Here is a 19726-nt window from a genome sequence, read left to right as displayed (position 1 = left end):
GCAATTGCCCAGAATGCAACCGGAAGAAGAAGGAGGCAGCCAATGTGTCCGTGTTCGAGCGCTTAGGGCCTCTCCCACCACAAAGCAAACGCGCTGAGTCCCCTCGATGGGAAGTTCTCGAGGATTCAGAAAACGAGGGACAAGAAGAAGAAGAAGACAGGTACCACCGGCCAAGGTGGTGCCCTGACGGACTCAGCCGTTCCCAAAACGCAGGGTTCGGCGATTGCGCGGCCCGGAGGAAGCCGAGAGGTTATACTTGCATACATTGAGGAAGGCAAGGCCTGATCTGGCTGCGAAGGTTCAGCGAACCCTGGATGAAGAGGGTCGTCCACAAAGAAAAGAGTGGCGCCCCAAGCAAAGGAAAGCCGATGATGAAACATCGGCTGGCACAAACCTGGTGCTCGTTCTTCCGACGAAGCTTAGTGCTACACGTTTGCCCGATGCACTCAAGGTGGATGACGGCAAGCGCACCAATACGGTAAAGTCAGAGATTGGGCTGGTTTTATCTACCGGCCTGAACGAGTAGCAAGAGTACGCCAATGAGCAAACGCGGCAAGGCTGATCCTTGTGATCGGCCCCAAAAGATTTATGAAGGGACATTACAAAACCTTCACCGAGCAAGCAATGTGGAGGCCGATTCCAGCAATCGGCCAAAATTATCCTCACCATCCATTCCGCCTGGGTTCAACATGTTATCCAACAGAGCCGATACCATCAAATCTCTTGACAGAATCGGCTCGGGGGGGCACCCAGGTGGATAAAACACGAGGATATGCAGTAGAAGTGTCTCATCCTTTGGTGATGAGTATTGAAGCATGGGGGCCAATGTATAAATCGGCCATAAAAAAAAATTCAAAAAATTCGAAAATTTTCGAGCACAGCCGATGCAGCAGACATCGACTTGAGGATATGAAAGCCGATGCATGGCCATCGACTCAAGAGGTGTAATGGGGCAGTAAGCAGGCCACGAAGATCAGGTCAAGGATGGGTTGCCTCGGATCCACCAAAGGAAGGGAGCCGATCTAGTCAACAAGGCGCTAGAGGCGGTCTGAAGAAACTCGGGGGGCAGCTCACCTTGAAGGCTCTCTGCTCTGGGGAGCCGATTTGTGTTCAAATCGGCTGGCTCTGCATGATCAAGCCCAGGCCCATTCAGCTAATTTGCGCATCCTCGTCTCTGTTTTGCCTTGGCCGAGACTCGGGGGGCAACAGGCCTGGTAGATGTTCTATCAAGGAGCCGATTGGAGTTACATTGGCTGACACTGCATCGTGATCTCCTCAGAGAGGATCTGGGAAGAAAAAGCCGTCGTCTTGTACGAGGGTTGGACCGTGCTGGTACTGCAGGAAAAGGAAGGAAACTGGTTTCTCAAATTGGCCGATGAAAGGTCATCGAGCTGCGGGACTGCAAAATACCACGGTCAAGAAAAAACACAATAATCCGATTCGTTGCTATCGGTCTTGGTGTGGCAAGCGGAAGGAAGGAAATTGGATTAATGGAAGAAGAAATTGAGAGAACAATTTTCATTAATTCAAAGGAGCGGCTTTACAAGAAGAGCCGATGGCTCTCAAAAGAGGAATCTGGTGCCTAGTGCACTGCTACTACTAGTCCTACTCTACTAGTCGTCGCTGTCCTCATCATCGCCGTCGTCGAGGTCGTCGGCGCTGCTCCCAGGAAGCTCCTCGCCGCTGCTGCCCCAGCCCGTCGGCCGGAGCTTCCTCCTCCTCCTCGTCATCATCATCATCCTCGCTATCCGCCCGGCTGCGGAAGCGCTTCGTTGGAGGATATCCAGCGGAGGAGGAGGAATCGTCTTCCTCCTCCTCATCTTCTTCTTCCTCGTCGTCATCGTCGTCCTCGCTGTCCGCCCACATGCGGGAGCGCTTCTTCGGCGGAAGCCTCGGCGGAGGGGAGGCCTTAGCCCTCTCCGCTCCTCCTTCTTTCTTCTCTGGGTCAGAGGAGATGGGGTTCGCCCCGGAGCGGGGATCGTCCTCTTCCTTGTTCTTCGGCGACGATTGGAGAGAGAGGCCTGAAGCGGAGGAGGAAGAGGAAGACATTGCTACAGGAGGAGAGGGTTTTTTGGTGCCGACCGCTAGAGCGAGAGGAAGGGGATGAAGAGGACTGGTCAATTGGCATGGTTAAATAACGAGGAGCCTAGTGGAGATTCAATGCCATTGCAGTTTCCGAGGAAGTGATGCTAAGGCTATCAAATTTCACAGAGAAGTGGGAAAGACAAAGTGTCATGATGAAGGATGCTGCAACAGTTCTGCTCTGCTACGACATGACCCGACGAAAGAAAGCATAATGATTTTGGAAATGTCATTTCCAAAACCAGGGGGCATGTGTTATCACCAGAATTTGACCGAGTCAGAGGTGGGCCGCGATCAGGATGGACTTAAAAAATATATAGATGGAAGAAATACGTGAATCGGCCTTACATGCAAAGTTGGGCTAAATTGCCCGTGTATCTGTAAGATATTAGATCACATCTTAGTTTAGAAGTTAGAGTTTTACCCGTGCACGGTTTAGTGCACGCCCACATTAGAAAGTCCCCTGGACTATAAATATGTACCTAGGGTTTATGGAATAAACAACAACCAACGTTCAACCACAAACAAATCTAGGCGCATCGCCAACTCCTTCGTCTCGAGGGTTTCTACCGGTAAGCACCATGTCTGCCTAGATCGCATCTTGCGATCTAGGCAGCACAAGCCTGCCCACGTTGTTCATGCGTTGCTTGTCATCGAAGCCTTTTTGATGGCGAGCAACGTAGTTATCTTAGACATGTTAGGGTTAGCATTGTTCTTCGAATTACATGCTTTCGTAGTGCAACCCTTGCATGTCTAGCCGCCCTTACACCTATCTTAGGTGTAGGGGCGGCACCCCGCTTGATCATAGTTTAGTAGATCTGATCCGTTACGGTTGCTCCTTGTTTCATCAAGGATTAGTTTAACATCCGCAATAGTTAGGCCTTACAAAGGGTTGGAGGATCCGAGTGGCGTGTAGGGTGGCGTTTGCTAGCCCTAGAAAGGACGTTCCGATGATCAACCTCGTGTTGGTTTTTAGGCCCTTTCTAGGATCGGCTTACGGTCACCGTGCGCGAGCGCGAGGCCCAATCGTGAGTAGGACGATCCGATTATGCGGTGAAAACCCTAAATCGTCGTAGATCTCATCAGCTTTATCTTGATCAAGCGGGACCACCATATATTCGGACACCCCGTCTGAATCATGGGTGGATCGGCTCTTTGAGCCGATTCACGAGGATAACCCGAGAGCCGATTGAGGCTCGTATTTAACGTTTACGTGTGTGCCTCCGCAGGAAACTAAGCGAGGCATCATCCACACCTTCCCGACCAGGTATAGGTCAGGTGGCACGCCCTTGTGATAAACATCGGACGTGCGACCAAGAGGCTTTGCGGGCCGTCGCTCAGAGGGACTGGGGCCAGCCGCAGCCCTAGTTGTTCCCGGCTCTACCGTGCTGACCGTCTCTGCCCGCCAGGGGGTTTCTGACGTCAACAGTTACTTCTGATCTACGTTTCTCTTCATCGGCTGCTCTTCTCGTGCGTTTGTCTTTGGGATGTTAGCACGCCGATTTCCCATCTGTCTATTACAATAAGCTATACTACAACTCCAACAAAAGGAAGAGGTGAAGATGGTTGGTATGCCTTTGGCTCGTTCGAGTGCTTATAGTCGTCGCTAGGTGGTATACAGATTTTTGTGTTTTTTAGTACTCTTGGCGTTCCTTATTTCCATTGGGTTTCATATCTATAGGAGAGACTGATTTTTACGTTGGCTCGCCAAGCCTATCATAACCCTCTTCTTTTACCCGGGCTAAAAGAGACATGAGAAATTGTAATGTACCAAAAATCTTGGCTCTTGATAGGACGATATGGCAATCAGCTTCCATGTGCCGAAATCTTAGATTACTCTCTTTTTACTTCTCGTTCTTATTTTTGGCTTCCTTTTATTTCTGCTGGGTTTTATATCTTAGATTATGTTTAATACTTTTAACTATTTTTTTTTGCGAAACACAGTACAGACGCAGACACTCACAAATAGTATATACACTCACCCCTATGAACACATGTACACACATCCTACCCTATGAACAAATGTACGCACATCCTACCCCTATGAGTATTTCCGGAGATCAAGGCCAAGAAACTGATCCGGCGGGTCTTGAGATTGACGAAGTCACCACATGCGTCTCGCTGTCGATGGAAACACCGCATCCCACTGAAGAATATCCCGCCTTTTAACTAGAATATATTATATTTCAATATTTTACATTTTTTTACGTATTTCTGTTCTTTGGGGAGCATATGCTTAGAGCATCTCCAGCCGTTGGGGCTCCCAGACCGAAATTCGGCCCTATTTAGCGCCGGCTGGATGTATTTTTTTTTTGTCCTGGGCAGGCCCATGTTCCCAGCGGCGAGCCCATGATGGATGAAAGTTTTAGACAAAATACGACGAATTCAGACAAAACTAGGCGAAACTCGTTCAAACATAACCGAATTTTAATGATATTTAACATATATAGGCGAGTTCGTACATATATTTGAATTCGGCGACAGGGAAACTTAAACTTAAACTAGTAGCGGCCTTCTACATGCCGAAATGGCGGTAGAAGGCCGTGTAGTCGTCGTCGTCGTTGTCGTCGCTGGAGTTCCCGGCGTCCTCGGGCGGGGGCGCCTCGTACTAGCGGCTAGAACCCTGGCCAGGGTCGCCGACGCGTGGCAGCATCGGCCGGTAGAGCTCGTCGTCGCTGCACTCCTCCAGTTTGATCAGCGGTGCGGTCCTGGGCGCGGTCCTAGGCGCGGCGTTTGTTTCCGAGGCCGGTGCGGCGGCTTGGACGACGAGTTGACGCGCGGCGGTCAGGTCCAGTAGCCGACGCTGCTGCTCCGCCTCCTGCCGCTCCTAGTCCCGCCTGGACCAGTCGAGCGCGGCGTCAATGGGGAGCGTGTTGTCGGTGGGCACCAGGTCGTTGAGTGACCTGGCGATCGCCTCCGCCACCGCGGCGTCCTCGGCGCGCTTGGCCTCCTCCTCGGCGAGCTGGTTGGCGGCGGCGGCCTCCTTCTTCGAGGACTTCCTCTTCCGCCCGTGCGATGGAGAAGACGGTTGGTCGCGGATGACGACGGCGCCGCTACTTCGCCCTCTGGTCGGCGGTGGAGACGCCGCCTCCTACTTGACGTGGTAGCGCGGTGTCGCCGGTGGAGGCGCCGATCCGCCGGACCTGGACGCGGACCTCGACCCTGACGAGGAGGAGGACGGCGCCATCCTCCTCGGAGTCCAGGAACTCCGGCGGCGACATCCCCAGAACTGGGGAGTTCCCACCCTCGATGTGCGCGAGCACATTGGCGAGGGTGCGGCCAGGCGCGCTCCACCACCGGCGGCGGCCGGCGGCGTTGTTCCTAGCCGGAGGAGGAGGAGGGCCATCATAGGCGGCGAGTTAACGCTCGTACCTGCGCCGGAAGAAGTCCGTCCAGGCGTCGTAGTTGTCTGGCCAGTAGCGTTGCTCCGCGCGCTGCTCGTCACTGAGAGTGACGATCACATCGTCGATCTCCGCCTCCAGGGAGGAGTCGTCATCCTCCCGGCGCGCGGAAGTCCGGCAGCGCCGGGTAGCCCGCCATGTGGAGGAGCCGGCCCTCCCATTGGTGGAGGAAGCAGCGGCCGAAGCCGTTGTTGGACGCGCCGTCGTTCGCCATTGTGATCGCCGAGCTCGAGAGTGGGGAAGATTGAGGAAGATTGAGGGAGACGGCGGCGTGGTGAATGCGGCCAGGCGCGGTAGTTCGACGATAAATAGAGGTCGACACGCGTGAAACCGAGGCGACGATATTAACTCGCCGCGTGGAAGCTACGCGTCCGGCGAAGACTGACCGGCGGCAGTCTTTTAAAGCGCGCGGAAGGCGGAAGACGATGCGATGAGGACGACGATTGTCCTCTCTCGCTGACAAGTTGGGGCCACCAGCCGCACGGAAAATTTTCTCGGCGTTTCCCACGCTTTCGTTTCGTCCGTAGTCCCCGAGCGCTCTCTAGGGGCCGGAGATGATCTAGGCTCCTCGGGTGAATGAAAGCTTAAGTCCGGACAAAAACGAGGCTCCGAGGAGCGAGACGGCTGAACATGCTCTTACGGAAGAAAAAGACACCTCAGAGAAAGTCCACACGGGTTCGACGCGGCCAGACGGGCGGGGTCCACCGCTGTGGTGTGGTGCCGTCCATCAAGCTGAGAAGGAGGCAAGGGATGGAATAAGAAACGGCGATGACCCTTTCATGTTCGTCCAGAAAAATAGTGCGTCGAAACCCAAGAAACGGAAAGGGCAGAGCCAAAACCCGGCATATCTGTGCATCTGTGATCCCAGTGGGTGAATAAACAAGAGCGGCTAGCTGCCATGTCCTCCTTTCTTTAGCACTAGTACTCCCTCGAACCCATCGCTAGGGGGAGTGGAGGGAGGCAGGGCCAAGTGGTGCTCATCACGAACCCCCTCCCCTCATCTCCGGCCAAGTAGTGCGGGCGCCGTGGTGGTGCCAGAGCGAGTGCGCGGCCGTGAGTGAGAGAGGAGGAGCAGGCAAAGATGGAGAAGTACCTGCAGGAGAACTTCGAGGTTGCGTCCAAGAACCCCTCCGAGGAGGCGCAGCGCCGGTGGCGCTCCGCCGTCGGCACGCTCGTCAAGAACCGCCGCCGACGCTTCCGCCACGTGCCCGACCTCGACGAGCGCCAGGAGAACCATGCCAAGCGCCGCTCCGTCCAGGTACGCACATGATCTGTTCATCTATCTACGGTCCACGCACGCACTGCCCAAGTTCTAGTTTAGTTCTAGCTCGATCTCATCTCCGCGTCTACCGTTTCAAATCTCGTAACCGATCGTTTATTTTTTCTGAAGAAGATCAGTCGCCGTGCTCTCGATTTCTCCCAACTGGATACGGAGTATTTAGGAGTAAAACTGTAGCATTTTCTATTAGATTGCGGTCTTGCCATCAGATCGCGACAGGGGGAGTAGCAGCCCCTGCTTCCCAGATTAGTTTCCTCTACATGCCCCGCACAGTATAACCCATTGAAATGAGCAGTTGGAAAGAGAACAAAATCAGCATGTTCCTGCTGTAATGGCGAGCCTGTTTGGTAGTGGCCTGGTGGGGGCATCGTGTGCACGTATCATGTTGACTTGACCCGTCCCGTCCGTCCTTGGAGGTTGAGACTTGAGACTGGCTGCCCATGGTCTTTGTTCTTTGGGCGGCCAGGCTGACCAAGGCTGTCTCTCTCACTCCTGTGAGGGGACGAAGCTTCCGCGAAGCAGCAGCCGTGTGAATGAGCAGTGCAAAAGGCACACCTTATCGTCATCTTCTGTCATGTCCATGAGGTCCCCACTCTTGTCAATTGTCACCCTGTGGATGTGGTGCAAATGGCCAAATGCCGAATTTAAGATCGTAATCTCTGGCATTTATTCGCCTTCCTTGTTTCCTTATCTGTTTGATTTGGAGGATCTAGCGTTATGACCCCGAGCTCATAGAGTCATAGATCGGTGCCATGTGATGTCCTCTCTTGGTTGCCTCTTCTTTATGCTCCAAAATCAACCAGGAAATGATTTTTTTTGCCGGGTCGCTAACTACCAGAGTAGATTTGAAGAGTTTCATACTCCCCCCCCCCCCCCCCCCCCCCACACACACACACCAAAAAAAAGCTGCTATACATCCGTATCTAGAAAAAGTTGAGCAGCATTTTTACATTTTGCGGATTTTATAACATAAGTTTTTCACGGAGGTTTAATACGTGACACGAGTCTTGAAGCATGAATCAGATGGTGAAAAGCTACACCGGTAGGGACCGACCCTGGTGAATTTTCCGGGTTAAAAATCAACCCCACCCTAGCTGGTTTACTGACTTACTTCGGTGGCCATGTAAAATAAGGGTACATGAAAATTGAATAAAATATTCAAGAGGATTTTTATTTGGAAATGAAGTACTAGGGAAATGACTTCTTGAAAGTGTGTACTGCAATATTGAAAAAAAGTCAAGACATAACAACACCAACTGACCATTCGAAATTATTCATCGTGATTTAAGGAATGGAGAAACAAAAAAAAAATAGATCACCAACTGGACAACCAGGTACATTAGAATGTAGAGGTAATAGGAGCATCATTTTATTTATTTATTCATTTACTAAATTCTGTAATAAGTGTTTGCATTAACCTTTTGCTTTGTTGTCATTTTAGTCATCTGTTTTTATTTCTATAATTTTCTTTCGACAGCAGTTCATATGTTTTGACAATTCATTATGCACTATGTGGCTGCTAGATAAGACCTATTTGCAATTAGCTGATGTAGCATGACAAAGAAAAATGGGTGTCAATGTTCCAATCCTATCAGCAGTCTCAGTCTTGGGGATTAGAGTATTACGATTGAGACATTTGAATGGAGGGACGATCGATTGATATAATTTTAAAAAGTGCATCCATAAAGGTGGAAGACCAATATGCCATGCACTCCTGTACTCGGTTGCTTTGGACAATAGCCACATGCGTTCTAAACCATGGAACTGTAAAGTTGAGAATCTTTCAGTAGGTAGTTAGTTTCCACTTCCAAGAGTAGAGAATATTTTAGGCAGAGATTACAGAATCTTTTGGCTACTTTGTCTTAGACGACCATGAAGTCTTGAAAGATATTCATTTGTTGTACCAATCAGTCTGCCAACTAGTTTGGTAGGCTGTTACTTGATTCTTCTTCGAGATGCTTGGCGTTCTTTTTCAAATCAAGATGTGTGTGTCAGTTAATCGTCTTGCCAATAGTTTTGATGTGGATGTAATTCCTTTATGACAACATGTCAGCTTATCTTCTTACTTTTTCACAACGATGCTGGAAAATTGCAGGCGTCACATTCAATTAATCAGTTTTTTTGCTATTTTACTTTCTTCTAAAATGAACAAAGTTCCATGTCAGAGCAAATAAAAATTTATTTGTTTGGCTCGTCTGTGCATATCACTGAAAGTGGTGAACGTATTTATATGAAAAACAAAATTACCTGGGCTGATGCAGGTGTCTCTGGCAACATTAAATAAAATTAACCTATTTACTTCAGTAAAATGTATATACTATTGGGGCACACATTTTTCGAAAAACTAAATCGTAAATGGGGACTTTGTCATAACAGAAATGCAGGAGAAAACTGGTATCATTAATTGTACGAGATGCAAATTTGTGAGAATCGGGACACAGCTTATGGTGCCACATTTTTGCTGGAACAGGCACCTACCTGCGTGTCATTTTTTCAAAAAAATCTCCATGTTTGGCACCTTTATCTTCTTTTCATCCTACTGATGTTTATTGTTGCCATCCAAGGGCTATAATTTAAAAATGTATTCATTGCAATGGGCTAATGACTAGTATTGACGTTACTTGTTGACTACTGCATTTTAACTTTGATTGTATCTTACAATTGGAAGAAAATGACCTAAATCTTGTATGTAACGGGTAACAAAGTTTCCCTTCTTCGTGGTTTCTTTTCCAGGAAAAAATTCGGGTTGCCCTCTATGTGCAGCAAGCTGCAATCACTTTCATTGGTGGTACGAGTCTACATGATAACCTTTTATGTTATTGTTCCTCTTTTCTCATTAGTAACTATATTTTATCTGTGTACCTTTCTATGCTAAAGGTGCCAAGAAGAAAGAGTACCAGCTAACAGAGGATATAATCAAAGCTGGGTTTTCCATCAATCCCGAAGAACTGGCATCAATAACAAGCAAGCATGACTTGAAAGCTTTAAAGATGCATGGTGGTGTAGATGGGATATCCAAAAAAGTACGTTCAACATTCGACCGTGGTGTATCTGCCACTGACTTGGATACAAGACAAAGCATATATGGTGTCAATCGCTACGCTGAAAAACCTTCAAGAAGTTTCTGGAGTTTTGTCTGGGATGCATTGCAGGACACGACCCTTATCATTCTGATGGTATGTGCTTTGTTATCTGTTGTAGTTGGCTTGGCATCTGAAGGTTGGCCTAAGGGCATGTATGATGGCGTGGGGATAATACTCAGCATTCTCTTGGTTGTGATGGTTACTGCTGCCAGTGACTATAAGCAATCGCTCCAGTTCAAGGAGCTAGATAATGAAAAGAAGAACATATTTATCCATGTAACCAGAGATGGTGGTCGACAGAAGATCTCGATATATGATTTGGTAGTTGGTGATATTGTGCATTTATCGATTGGAGACCAAGTGCCTGCTGACGGACTATTCATACATGGATATTCCCTTTTGATAGATGAATCCAGCTTATCAGGTGAGAGCGAGCCAGTGTATACTTCTACAGATAAACCATTCATCTTGGCAGGAACTAAAGTGCAAGATGGTTCTGCTAAGATGATAGTAACTGCTGTCGGTATGCGCACTGAATGGGGAAAGCTGATGAGCACTTTGAGTGAGGGAGGAGAGGACGAGACACCATTGCAGGTTAAACTAAATGGAGTTGCGACCATTATAGGAAAGATTGGGCTGGTATTTGCCACACTAACATTCGTAGTCCTGATGGCAAGATTTCTTATTGAAAAGGGTACAACAGTTGGTCTGTCCAAATGGTATTCTGCTGATGCCTTGACTATAGTAAACTACTTTGCAACAGCGGTTACTATTATTGTTGTTGCTGTTCCCGAAGGGTTGCCGTTGGCTGTTACTTTGAGCCTTGCATTTGCAATGAAGAAGTTAATGAATGACAAAGCGCTTGTCAGACACCTTGCAGCATGTGAAACAATGGGATCTGCTGGTACCATTTGCACAGACAAAACAGGTACTTTGACTACTAACCATATGGTGGTTGACAAAATTTGGATAGCTGAGCTTTCAAAGTCAGTCACAGGTAACAATAGTATTGAAGATCTGAATTCTTCAATTTCTTCAAGTGCATGGAGCCTACTTTTGCAGGGCATTTTTGAGAACACTAGTGCAGAGATGGTCAAAGGAGATGATGACAAACAAACTGTTTTGGGCACCCCAACTGAAATAGCGATATTTGAATATGGCTTGAGCTTGCAAGGATATAGTGATGCCGAGGACATGAGCTGCACCAAGGTTAAGGTTGAGCCTTTCAATTCAGTCAAGAAGAAGATGGCAGTATTGGTTTCTTTACCTGGTGGCACATACCGTTGGTTCTGCAAAGGTGCATCAGAAATTATTGTTGAGATGTGTGACAAGGTGATTGATCAAGATGGGGATGTTATTCCCTTGTCAGATGCTCGTAGAAAGGACATCATGGATACTATCTACTCATTTGCTTCAGATGCTCTAAGGACATTGTGCCTGGCGTTTAAGGATGTGGATGATTTTGATGAGAATGCAGATAGTCCTGCTAGTGGATTTACTCTGATAATCATATTTGGCATCAAGGACCCTGTGCGCCCTGGAGTGAAGGAAGCTGTTCAGAGCTGTATAACTGCTGGTATCATGGTGAGAATGGTGACTGGTGATAATATCAATACAGCTAAAGCTATAGCCAAAGAGTGTGGCATATTGACTGATGATGGTATAGCAATAGAAGGACCAGATTTCCGTAACAAGAGCCCAGAGGAATTGAGGGACTTGATACCTAAGATTCAGGTAAATACCTGCTTTCTCCATGTATTAAGTGAACTAAGATCTTCAAAAATTAACATTTAGCAACCTTTGGCAGGTCATGGCTCGTTCATTACCATTGGACAAACATATGCTTGTGACAAACTTGAGAGGTATGTTTCAAGAGGTTGTTGCTGTGACAGGTGATGGTACAAATGATGCTCCTGCATTACACGAAGCAGATATTGGGCTTGCTATGGGCATTGCAGGCACAGAGGTACTACTTTCTTATGCAATTTTGATCTTATAGTAGCATTAGTACAATTTGCAAAGGTTGGATGTTCCGACATGCATTAACATCTAACAGATCGATCAGAAATTTTATTTCTCCTCATCTCACTACACTAATCTGTTATTAGACCCTGCAATTGCCAATTGTTGCTTCCGTTAGAACAGTGACTTGAAAAAACTAGCCTTCGAGTAAATCTTGTTGATTCTTAGAAGTTGTTGACAGTATATTGGATTTTCGCAGGTTGCGAAGGAGAGTGCCGATGTCATAGTGCTCGATGACAATTTCACAACAATCATAAATGTTGCAAGGTGGGGTCGTGCGGTTTACATAAACATCCAGAAGTTTGTGCAGTTTCAGTTGACTGTGAACATTGTTGCTTTAGTGATCAACTTTGTCTCAGCATGCATCACAGGTGTGAGAAACATTAATGTATTCATTCAATGCTATGGTTTTATCCATAGAACAATTTGTGGTATTCATGTTTTCATTCTTGCATCACAGGGAGCGCTCCTCTCACTGCTGTGCAGCTGCTCTGGGTGAACATGATTATGGATACACTAGGAGCTTTAGCTCTGGCAACTGAGCCTCCAAATGATGAAATGATGAAGAGGCCGCCTGTTGGGCGAGGTGAAAGTTTCATTACCAAGGTCATGTGGAGAAACATCATTGGGCAAAGTATATATCAGTTGGTTGTACTTGGCGTTCTCATGTTCGGCGGCGAAAAACTTCTGAACATCAACGGTCCAGATTCCAAGACCATTATCAATACGCTCATATTCAACTCCTTCGTGTTTTGCCAGGTGAGTAGTGCATTGTGGAGACATTTTTTTCATTTCTAGCATTGTTTTGAAGACCCCCTGTTTCAACTGGTGAACTTATACTAGGGAGTAATAGTAACGACTATGTTCTTTGAACGATGTTGCATCAGGTATTCAACGAAGTAAACAGCAGGGAAATGGAGAAGCTAAACATTTTCCGTGATATCATTGGCAATTGGGTCTTCATCGGGGTCATAACCGCGACGGTGGTGTTCCAAGTGGTGATCATTGAGTTTCTCGGGACCTTTGCCAGCACAGTTCCACTCAGCTGGCAGCACTGGTTAGTAAGCGTAGGTATAGGATCCATCAGCCTGATTATTGCAGTTATCTTGAAGTGCATACCAGTTAAATCCGGTGATGCGTCTGCAAGTCCGAATGGTTACAAGCAACTTGCCAGCGGTCCTGATGACGTGTAGCTGGAGAGGAGTAATTGAATAATTGCAATGTTTGCTTCCAACAGAATTCAGGATGGATCATATTGCATGACATATAGCTGGAGAGGAGTATTTGAATAATTGCAATGTTCGCTACCAACAGAATTCAGGATGGATCGTATTGCATTTCCTATTTTAGCTCTATTGCACCACCAGCCACTGTTTTGGTTGAGATTTGCCAATTTTGTTTACTACTGTATATGCCATTTGTGGTGCAAGTGTGCACCACAGGATCTGACTGCACTGCACTGCGTTGTGTTTTTTTCAGTTTTTTTTGGGTCGCATTTGTTTTGGAGACTCCTCCATTATCCTAGCTTAAGAACAATATTGCTAGATTTATTTGAATCTAATGTAATACTTCCTCCGTCCATAAATAAATGTCTTAACTTTATCTAGATAACGGTTGCAACACGTTTTTAGTGTGTAAGTGCCGTATCTACAAAAAGTGAAGTCACTTATTTTTTGACAGAGGGAGTACTATTTATTTATGATATATATATAGCAATAATAGTTGTAAATGATTAACAGTGTCCAATCAAGTTCACGTGGCATTGCAATTTTGGTTTGTAACTGTGTGCAAACAAAATTCAATTGTGTTCGCATGTTAAACTTGTAATTTTTGGTTTGTAAAGTTCAATTGATGTAAATGAAGTTTTGAACTCTTGCATCGTGAGAGGAATTTAAGAAATGTACAGTAGGATCAAAATCCAATGCCACAGAAAAATGACAGTTTTGAGGAATGAAATTAAATCAAGCATATGTGACAGCACTTTCATAGTTCCAAACCAACCACAGGTTCTACCATATACAGTTTCCAATCCCCAAAGAGATATCTTATCAGCAACGCAGCAACATCACTCAAACTCAGTTGAAAAACATTTCAACACAACAGTATTTCACTCAAGCTTCGGAACTAGGTTGACATCAGGCAATGATGAAAGGAAGCACAGTCAACATGAATGCCTCGTAACTGAAAGTTGCAGACCCGGAGTAAGTCGTGTCTTTCTCCTTGAACTTCTCAGTCAGACCCTGCAAAAGAATTCAAAACAAATTAGCAAGGATATTTACAGAACATTAATTTTTTGTGCAGTATAATGATGTAATTACCTTGACTGTAAGGCAGCACCTGCATAGGTAAACAAAGAAAGAGTTAGGACTGTTATATTATGCAATTATTATTTTCTGTATTAAACATGAGACTAGCTATGCATCAGAAAACCAAGCAGAAAACAGAAAGTCCAATTGTCTAAACAAGAACAAAGCTAGTCCCTGAACAACACAGATTGCACTACGCTTTGAACAGGAGCGCTTCACCAACCACAAATAAGAAAAAAACTGAGAAACAGTACAGTTTTTTAACAGTTTGAACACACTGGATATTACGATAGCCTATACTGCTTGTTTGGAAAAATTAGCAAAAACAAATTGAAGGAGTAATCTTACTCAATAAAGTTATCATATTCGACTGCTTTGCTCATGCCCCCAGTTTTGTCAAATTTAGACACGAGCAAGTCGAGCACAGTTGGAGAAACTGAATAACCCAAGCTGAGAAGAGCATCACGCAGCTCTGATGCATCAATCTTACCACTTCGGTCACGGTCAAACCTCTCAAATATAGACTGCACAAGAGCAATAAGGAATGGTCACACATGGTTAATAAGTGTTGTACTGATGAGTTACCCACAAACAAGTTAAGAAAACTTGAAGCTGTTGCCTCTTACCCTCCAGTTCTGAAGACTGTAGAAAACAGAAGTAAACTCCTTTGGTCCTGGAAGAATCAAAGGCGCGAGTTAAAAAAATGAGAGGTCAATTTGAAAAAGCTGAAATAGATATAATGGAAATGGTGAATCTAGAAATTTCACACGCTTAAAAACCAAAATAGGGCCAAATCAAATGCCAAAAAGTTCTACTACGAGTATCTGAAAGATGGCACTGATATAAGAATTTATATCAATCAACTATTCCAGAACTAATTGTTCAAGATCCACAAAGAAAAGAAAAACAGTCAAACAAGGAAATAAAATCGCGTATGAGATCAGTTTTCAACTCAAAGGGAATCAATTCGAAGTTAAATAAAACCTCCACTCAGACGCTATACAGAATTTCTATCATCCTCAGAGATTCCCACTTTCCCATTTTTTTATTATTATCCTGTTTTACCTCTGGAAGGAGAATATGCACTACTCCCTCCGATTCATATTAACTAACTCTAATATAGATGTATCTAGACACATCCATACTAGTGACAAGTAATATAAATCGGAGGGAGTAGCTCATACTGTTCAGAGTGTCATCAGATAAGTATTACTATCTGGTAGTGATGACTGAGTAGTATTTAATTCTTCATCTGCATGGTGGTTAAGTCTAAGCAACATGGCAATGAACAAAATATTTTTCAAATCAAGTAGTCTATAAAATATTTGGATGTATGTATTTCTAGTGTATGAGTAGAGTTCAAACCACTGACCAGAAATTCATCGGTATTGCAGCTAGAACATTGGCTATTGGGAAAAATACATATTCAACTAGAACATCGGCTATAGCGAAAAATTATATCTTCAAGTTCTGCGCCCGAAGTGCTTCTACATGTTCTATCTTGCATCCTTTTCATGCCACATGGTAGCTTACTGCCTAGAGTGCAGTGCCATGCTAAATAACATCACTAAATATCACAGGTTAAAACTGGATGTAGATAATTTACAATCTCGAAAAGAGTGCACAGAAATCACATTTCACAGAAATACTATGAAATGCCCCTCTCTTGTTTCTTATGGGGAGGAAATGCAGCTCTGAGAAGGCAACCCATTGAAACCCGTGCTATGTCAAACTGCGGGGGAGGATAGAAAAATGGGAAAATACAACAAGCACCTAGTGGCTATTGATTTGCTTTGATCGAGTACACATAACGGCACAGAAAGCGTGTGGTTCTCCAATCCAACGGAAAAGTCACCATTGACGTTGTAACTAATTGGCGCAAAGATACCCAACAGGAACTTGATTATTTGATGAAATTTCAACAGGGACCTCATTATTTGATCGCACGACCACAGTCTGGAATCCAGACAAGATGAGCCCCCAATCAAGCTGTCTATACTGTTCAAACAATTGTTAATCGCACGATCGCGGCGGCAAACAGGTAAAGCAGATGAACGAAGGGTTGCGCGTGGGATGTAGGGAGTTACCGATCCTGCGGACGTTGGAGTTGGTGAAGAGGTACATGAGGAGGTGCACGGTGCGGATGCTGAAGCTCTGGTTGTAGCCTGAGAGCGCGGACTGCAGCTCCTTGTCGTCGATGGCGCCGCTGCCGTCGCGGTCGGCGGCCTGGAAGCAGGCGACGACGTTGGGGTCGGTGCCCGGCGGGAAGGCGGAGGGGACCAGCGCCGCAAACGGGCTCCCGTAGCCGCCGCCGCCGCCGTAGGGTGAGGCCGTTGGAGGCGGCGCCCCGTACGGCGGGGCGCCGTAGGACTGCGCCGCGGGCGGGGCCCCGTAGCCGCCCCCGCCCCCGCCGCCGTAGGACTGGGGCTGGCTGGAGGGCGGGGCGCCGTATCCGCCGCCGCCGCCGTAGGACTGCTGGGGCGGGGCCCCGTAGCCGCCACCGCTGCCGCCGTAGGACTGCTGGGGCGGGGCGCCGTACGACTGCTGGGGCGGGGCGCCGTAGTAGGGTGGGGAGGAGGCGGAGGAGGAGGTCTTGCCTTCCTTGGGGGGCTTGTCGCCGTAGGGCGGTGCGGAGGGGGCCGGGGAGGAGCCGTAGGGCGGCGGGGCCCCGTAGCCTCCGCCGGCGCCGCCGTAGGGGTAGCCGGACATGGATGGGGTTGATGGCGCGGTGGTGCCTGCGCTTGGGGAATTGGGAATCGGTCGAATCGAAGGAGGACGATGTATCTGGCTTTCTGTTGTCGACTTTGGAACGGGGAAAAGGTGGGAGCAGGTCGTGCGTGGCTTTATGGTGGACAGCGCGGGCCTGGATGAGGATGACGCGGTGAAATTACGACGCGGCCCGGCCAACGGCCATGCAGATGCAGAGAGGCAAAGTCCCAACGGCTGCCGGCTTTGCGTGCGCGATCGCGGCACGGCCACGGCGGCGCGTTGCGAGAAGACAGGACACGTCTTACCGGCGGCCTCGACGCGCGTAAGCAAGCGATCGCCCACGCGCTTCAACTTCAACGACAGCGCCGTGAGATTTCCGTTGCTATTTTTTTTCTTGCACTCTGATGAGAACTGGACGAAGGCTGCCGCGTTGCTTTCACGTGATCCAGGCCAACTGTGGGCGCAAACTTTTTTTTTCTAGTTTAAAACTAAAGGGCTTTATTCAGCTATAACAATTCCAGCGCCATCAGCCCGAAGGCGAACAACCGAAAGTCTGGGATTACATCGATCCAACTGTTCGTCACCGTCAAAGTGCAAGCAAACTTACACTAGTGGAAAACAGGGCTTCCGTGGGAGCCTTTTGTCGCGGGCGCGCCTGCACCCGCGACAAATGGCCTGGCCACGTCGCCCCGAAACCATGTGGAGCGGGCAGGGCCTTTTGTCGCGCCTTTTGTCGCGGGCCGTATCACGACCCGCGACAAAGGGGTCCGAGCTCTGCGCCTCCGCGCCAGCCCCTTTGTCGCGGGTCGTAATACGCCCGCGACAAAAGGGTCATGCCTATATATATATATAAGCAGCCAGCTACCCCCCCACCTCATTTTTTCCTTGGTGGTGAAGGTGGAGGTGTATGCTGGTCATTTTTTCTACATGTGCACAAGAGGTGTTTGATGGAATGCTTGTGAGAGGGATGCCACTTGGTTTTATTTGATAAGATTTCTCCTCTTTTTGATCCTAAAAGGTTAGCAACTATTTTCTCGACTATATATATATGCATAGTCCGTACAATACTAATTTTAGCAAGGTGATTGCATCCGATACATATATAATTGTACTTATGATGCGGATGAGTCATCCATGGATGTACGGTAACCGATGTGCTCCCGCTTTTAGAGAGGGCGTGAATTCTTTCTCGCTTGTGGCCGAGGCCAACAAGTCGAAGCAAGGTTTTATATGCTTGTCCATGTCTAAAATGTAAGAACGAGAAGGATTACTCTTGCTCAAGAGACATTAAGAGCCACCGCTTCGGTTTGGATTCATGTCCAGCTATAATGTTTGGACCAAGCACGGAGAAGAAGGGGTTATGATGGAAGACGACGATGAGGAAGAAGATAATGATGACCAGATACCGATCTATGTTCTCCGAATGCTTTGATACCGCAATGGACGACAATGAAGAAGAAGGAGGTGAAGAACATGCATCGGATGATCCCGTTGACGATGATCTTCGTCGGACCATTTCGATGCAAGAAGAGAGCGTGGCACTGGATAAGGAGAGGTTGCGGTTCGACAAGATGTTAGAGGACCACCACAAATTGTTGTACCCGGGTTGTGAAGATGGGCATAGAAAGTCGGGTAGCATATTGGAATTGCTGAAATGGAAGGCGAGAGGTCGGTGTGATCGACTCGGGATTTGAGAAATTGATGATAATATTAAAGAAGTCTGTTTCCAAGAAATAATGAGTTGCCCGTCGATACATATGAAGCAAAGAAGCTTATCTCGCCCTCTAGGATTAGATGTGCGTAAGATACATGCATGCATTAATGACTGTATCCTCTACAGCAGTGAGAAGTACGAGAATTTGAATAAATGTCCGATATGTGGTGCATTGCGGTATAAGATCGGAAAAGATGACCCTGGTGATGTTGAGGGCGAGCCACCCGGGAAGAGGGTTCCTGCGAAGGTGATGTGGTATGCTCCAATAATACCACGGTTGAAACATTTGTTCGAAACAAAGAGCATGCCCGAGTTGTTGCGATGGCACATGGAAGAACGTAAGAAAGACGCGATGTTGAGGCACCCCGCCGATGGTCGGCAGTGGAGAAACATCGGGAGAGAGTTCCCGGATTTTGCAGGTGAGGCAAGGAACTTATACTTTGGTCTAAGTACAGATGGCATGAATCCTTTTGGGGAGCAGAGCTGCAGTCACAGCACCTGGCCCGTGACTCTATGTATCTACAACCTTCCTCCTTGGTTGTGCATGAAGCGGAAGTTCATTATGATACCATCCTTCTTCAATATTATGACGCACCTCCTCGTTCACCTAGTTGAAGAGATTAGAATTCTCGGTCCTGTATTTCTACACAATATGTTCCCATTCGAGAGGTTCATGGGAGTCTTAAAGAAATATGTTCATAACCGAGCTAGGCCGGAAGGAAGTATCTCAAAGGGCTACGGAACCGAGGAGGTCATTGAGTTTTGTGTTGACTTTCTTCCGACCTTAAGCCGATTGGTGTTCCTGAATCTCGGTATGAGGGGAGGCGACTGGAAAAGGCACACTAGGAAGGAAATCAATGGTGTGCGGGGACAAGATTTCTTTCAATCAAGCACACTACACGAGTTCTATACAATTCCATCTTGGTGGCTCCGTACATCGAGAAACATAAGAATGCTTTACGAGAAATAAACCGGGGCAGCCCGAGTCCTTGATTACATGTCAACACATGAATACCTTCGGCGGTTGGTTGCAAAGACATCTCATTAATGACCCATACTGTTGTGGAGCAGCTTGTTCTTGTTGGCCAGGTTACCATCTTCAAACATATGTACATTCCAAGGGTACGAGA

General features: G+C 47.2%; 2 protein-coding genes across 2 annotated transcripts; one reads left to right on the top strand and one right to left on the bottom strand.

The window, feature by feature from the left end:
* The first annotated feature begins 6250 nt into the window (after nucleotides 1–6250).
* LOC124651608 (probable calcium-transporting ATPase 9, plasma membrane-type) lies at nucleotides 6251–13571 on the top strand. The gene is made up of 7 exons (XM_047190659.1): nucleotides 6251–6741; nucleotides 9496–9550; nucleotides 9640–11579; nucleotides 11653–11811; nucleotides 12067–12238; nucleotides 12328–12626; nucleotides 12755–13571. Exons 1-7 carry the CDS (start codon nucleotides 6565–6567, stop codon nucleotides 13058–13060), a joined length of 3108 nt encoding a protein of 1035 aa, XP_047046615.1. The 5' UTR covers nucleotides 6251–6564; the 3' UTR covers nucleotides 13061–13571.
* A 252-nt stretch (nucleotides 13572–13823) lies between these two features.
* Nucleotides 13824–16936, bottom strand: LOC124655300 (calcium-binding protein CBP-like). The gene is made up of 5 exons (XM_047194219.1): nucleotides 16261–16936; nucleotides 14800–14846; nucleotides 14522–14697; nucleotides 14186–14204; nucleotides 13824–14107 (listed from the first exon to the last, which is right to left on the bottom strand). Exons 1-5 carry the CDS (start codon nucleotides 16880–16882, stop codon nucleotides 14003–14005), a joined length of 969 nt encoding a protein of 322 aa, XP_047050175.1. The 5' UTR covers nucleotides 16883–16936; the 3' UTR covers nucleotides 13824–14002.
* Nucleotides 16937–19726: the final 2790 nt, after the last annotated feature.

The sequence above is a fragment of the Lolium rigidum genome, chromosome 5 (assembly GCF_022539505.1).
Source record: "Lolium rigidum isolate FL_2022 chromosome 5, APGP_CSIRO_Lrig_0.1, whole genome shotgun sequence".
NCBI classification, from domain to species: Eukaryota; Viridiplantae; Streptophyta; class Magnoliopsida; order Poales; family Poaceae; genus Lolium; species Lolium rigidum.
The sequence above is the reverse complement of the archived record's forward strand: the minus strand, read 5'-3'. Positions and strand labels throughout refer to the sequence as shown.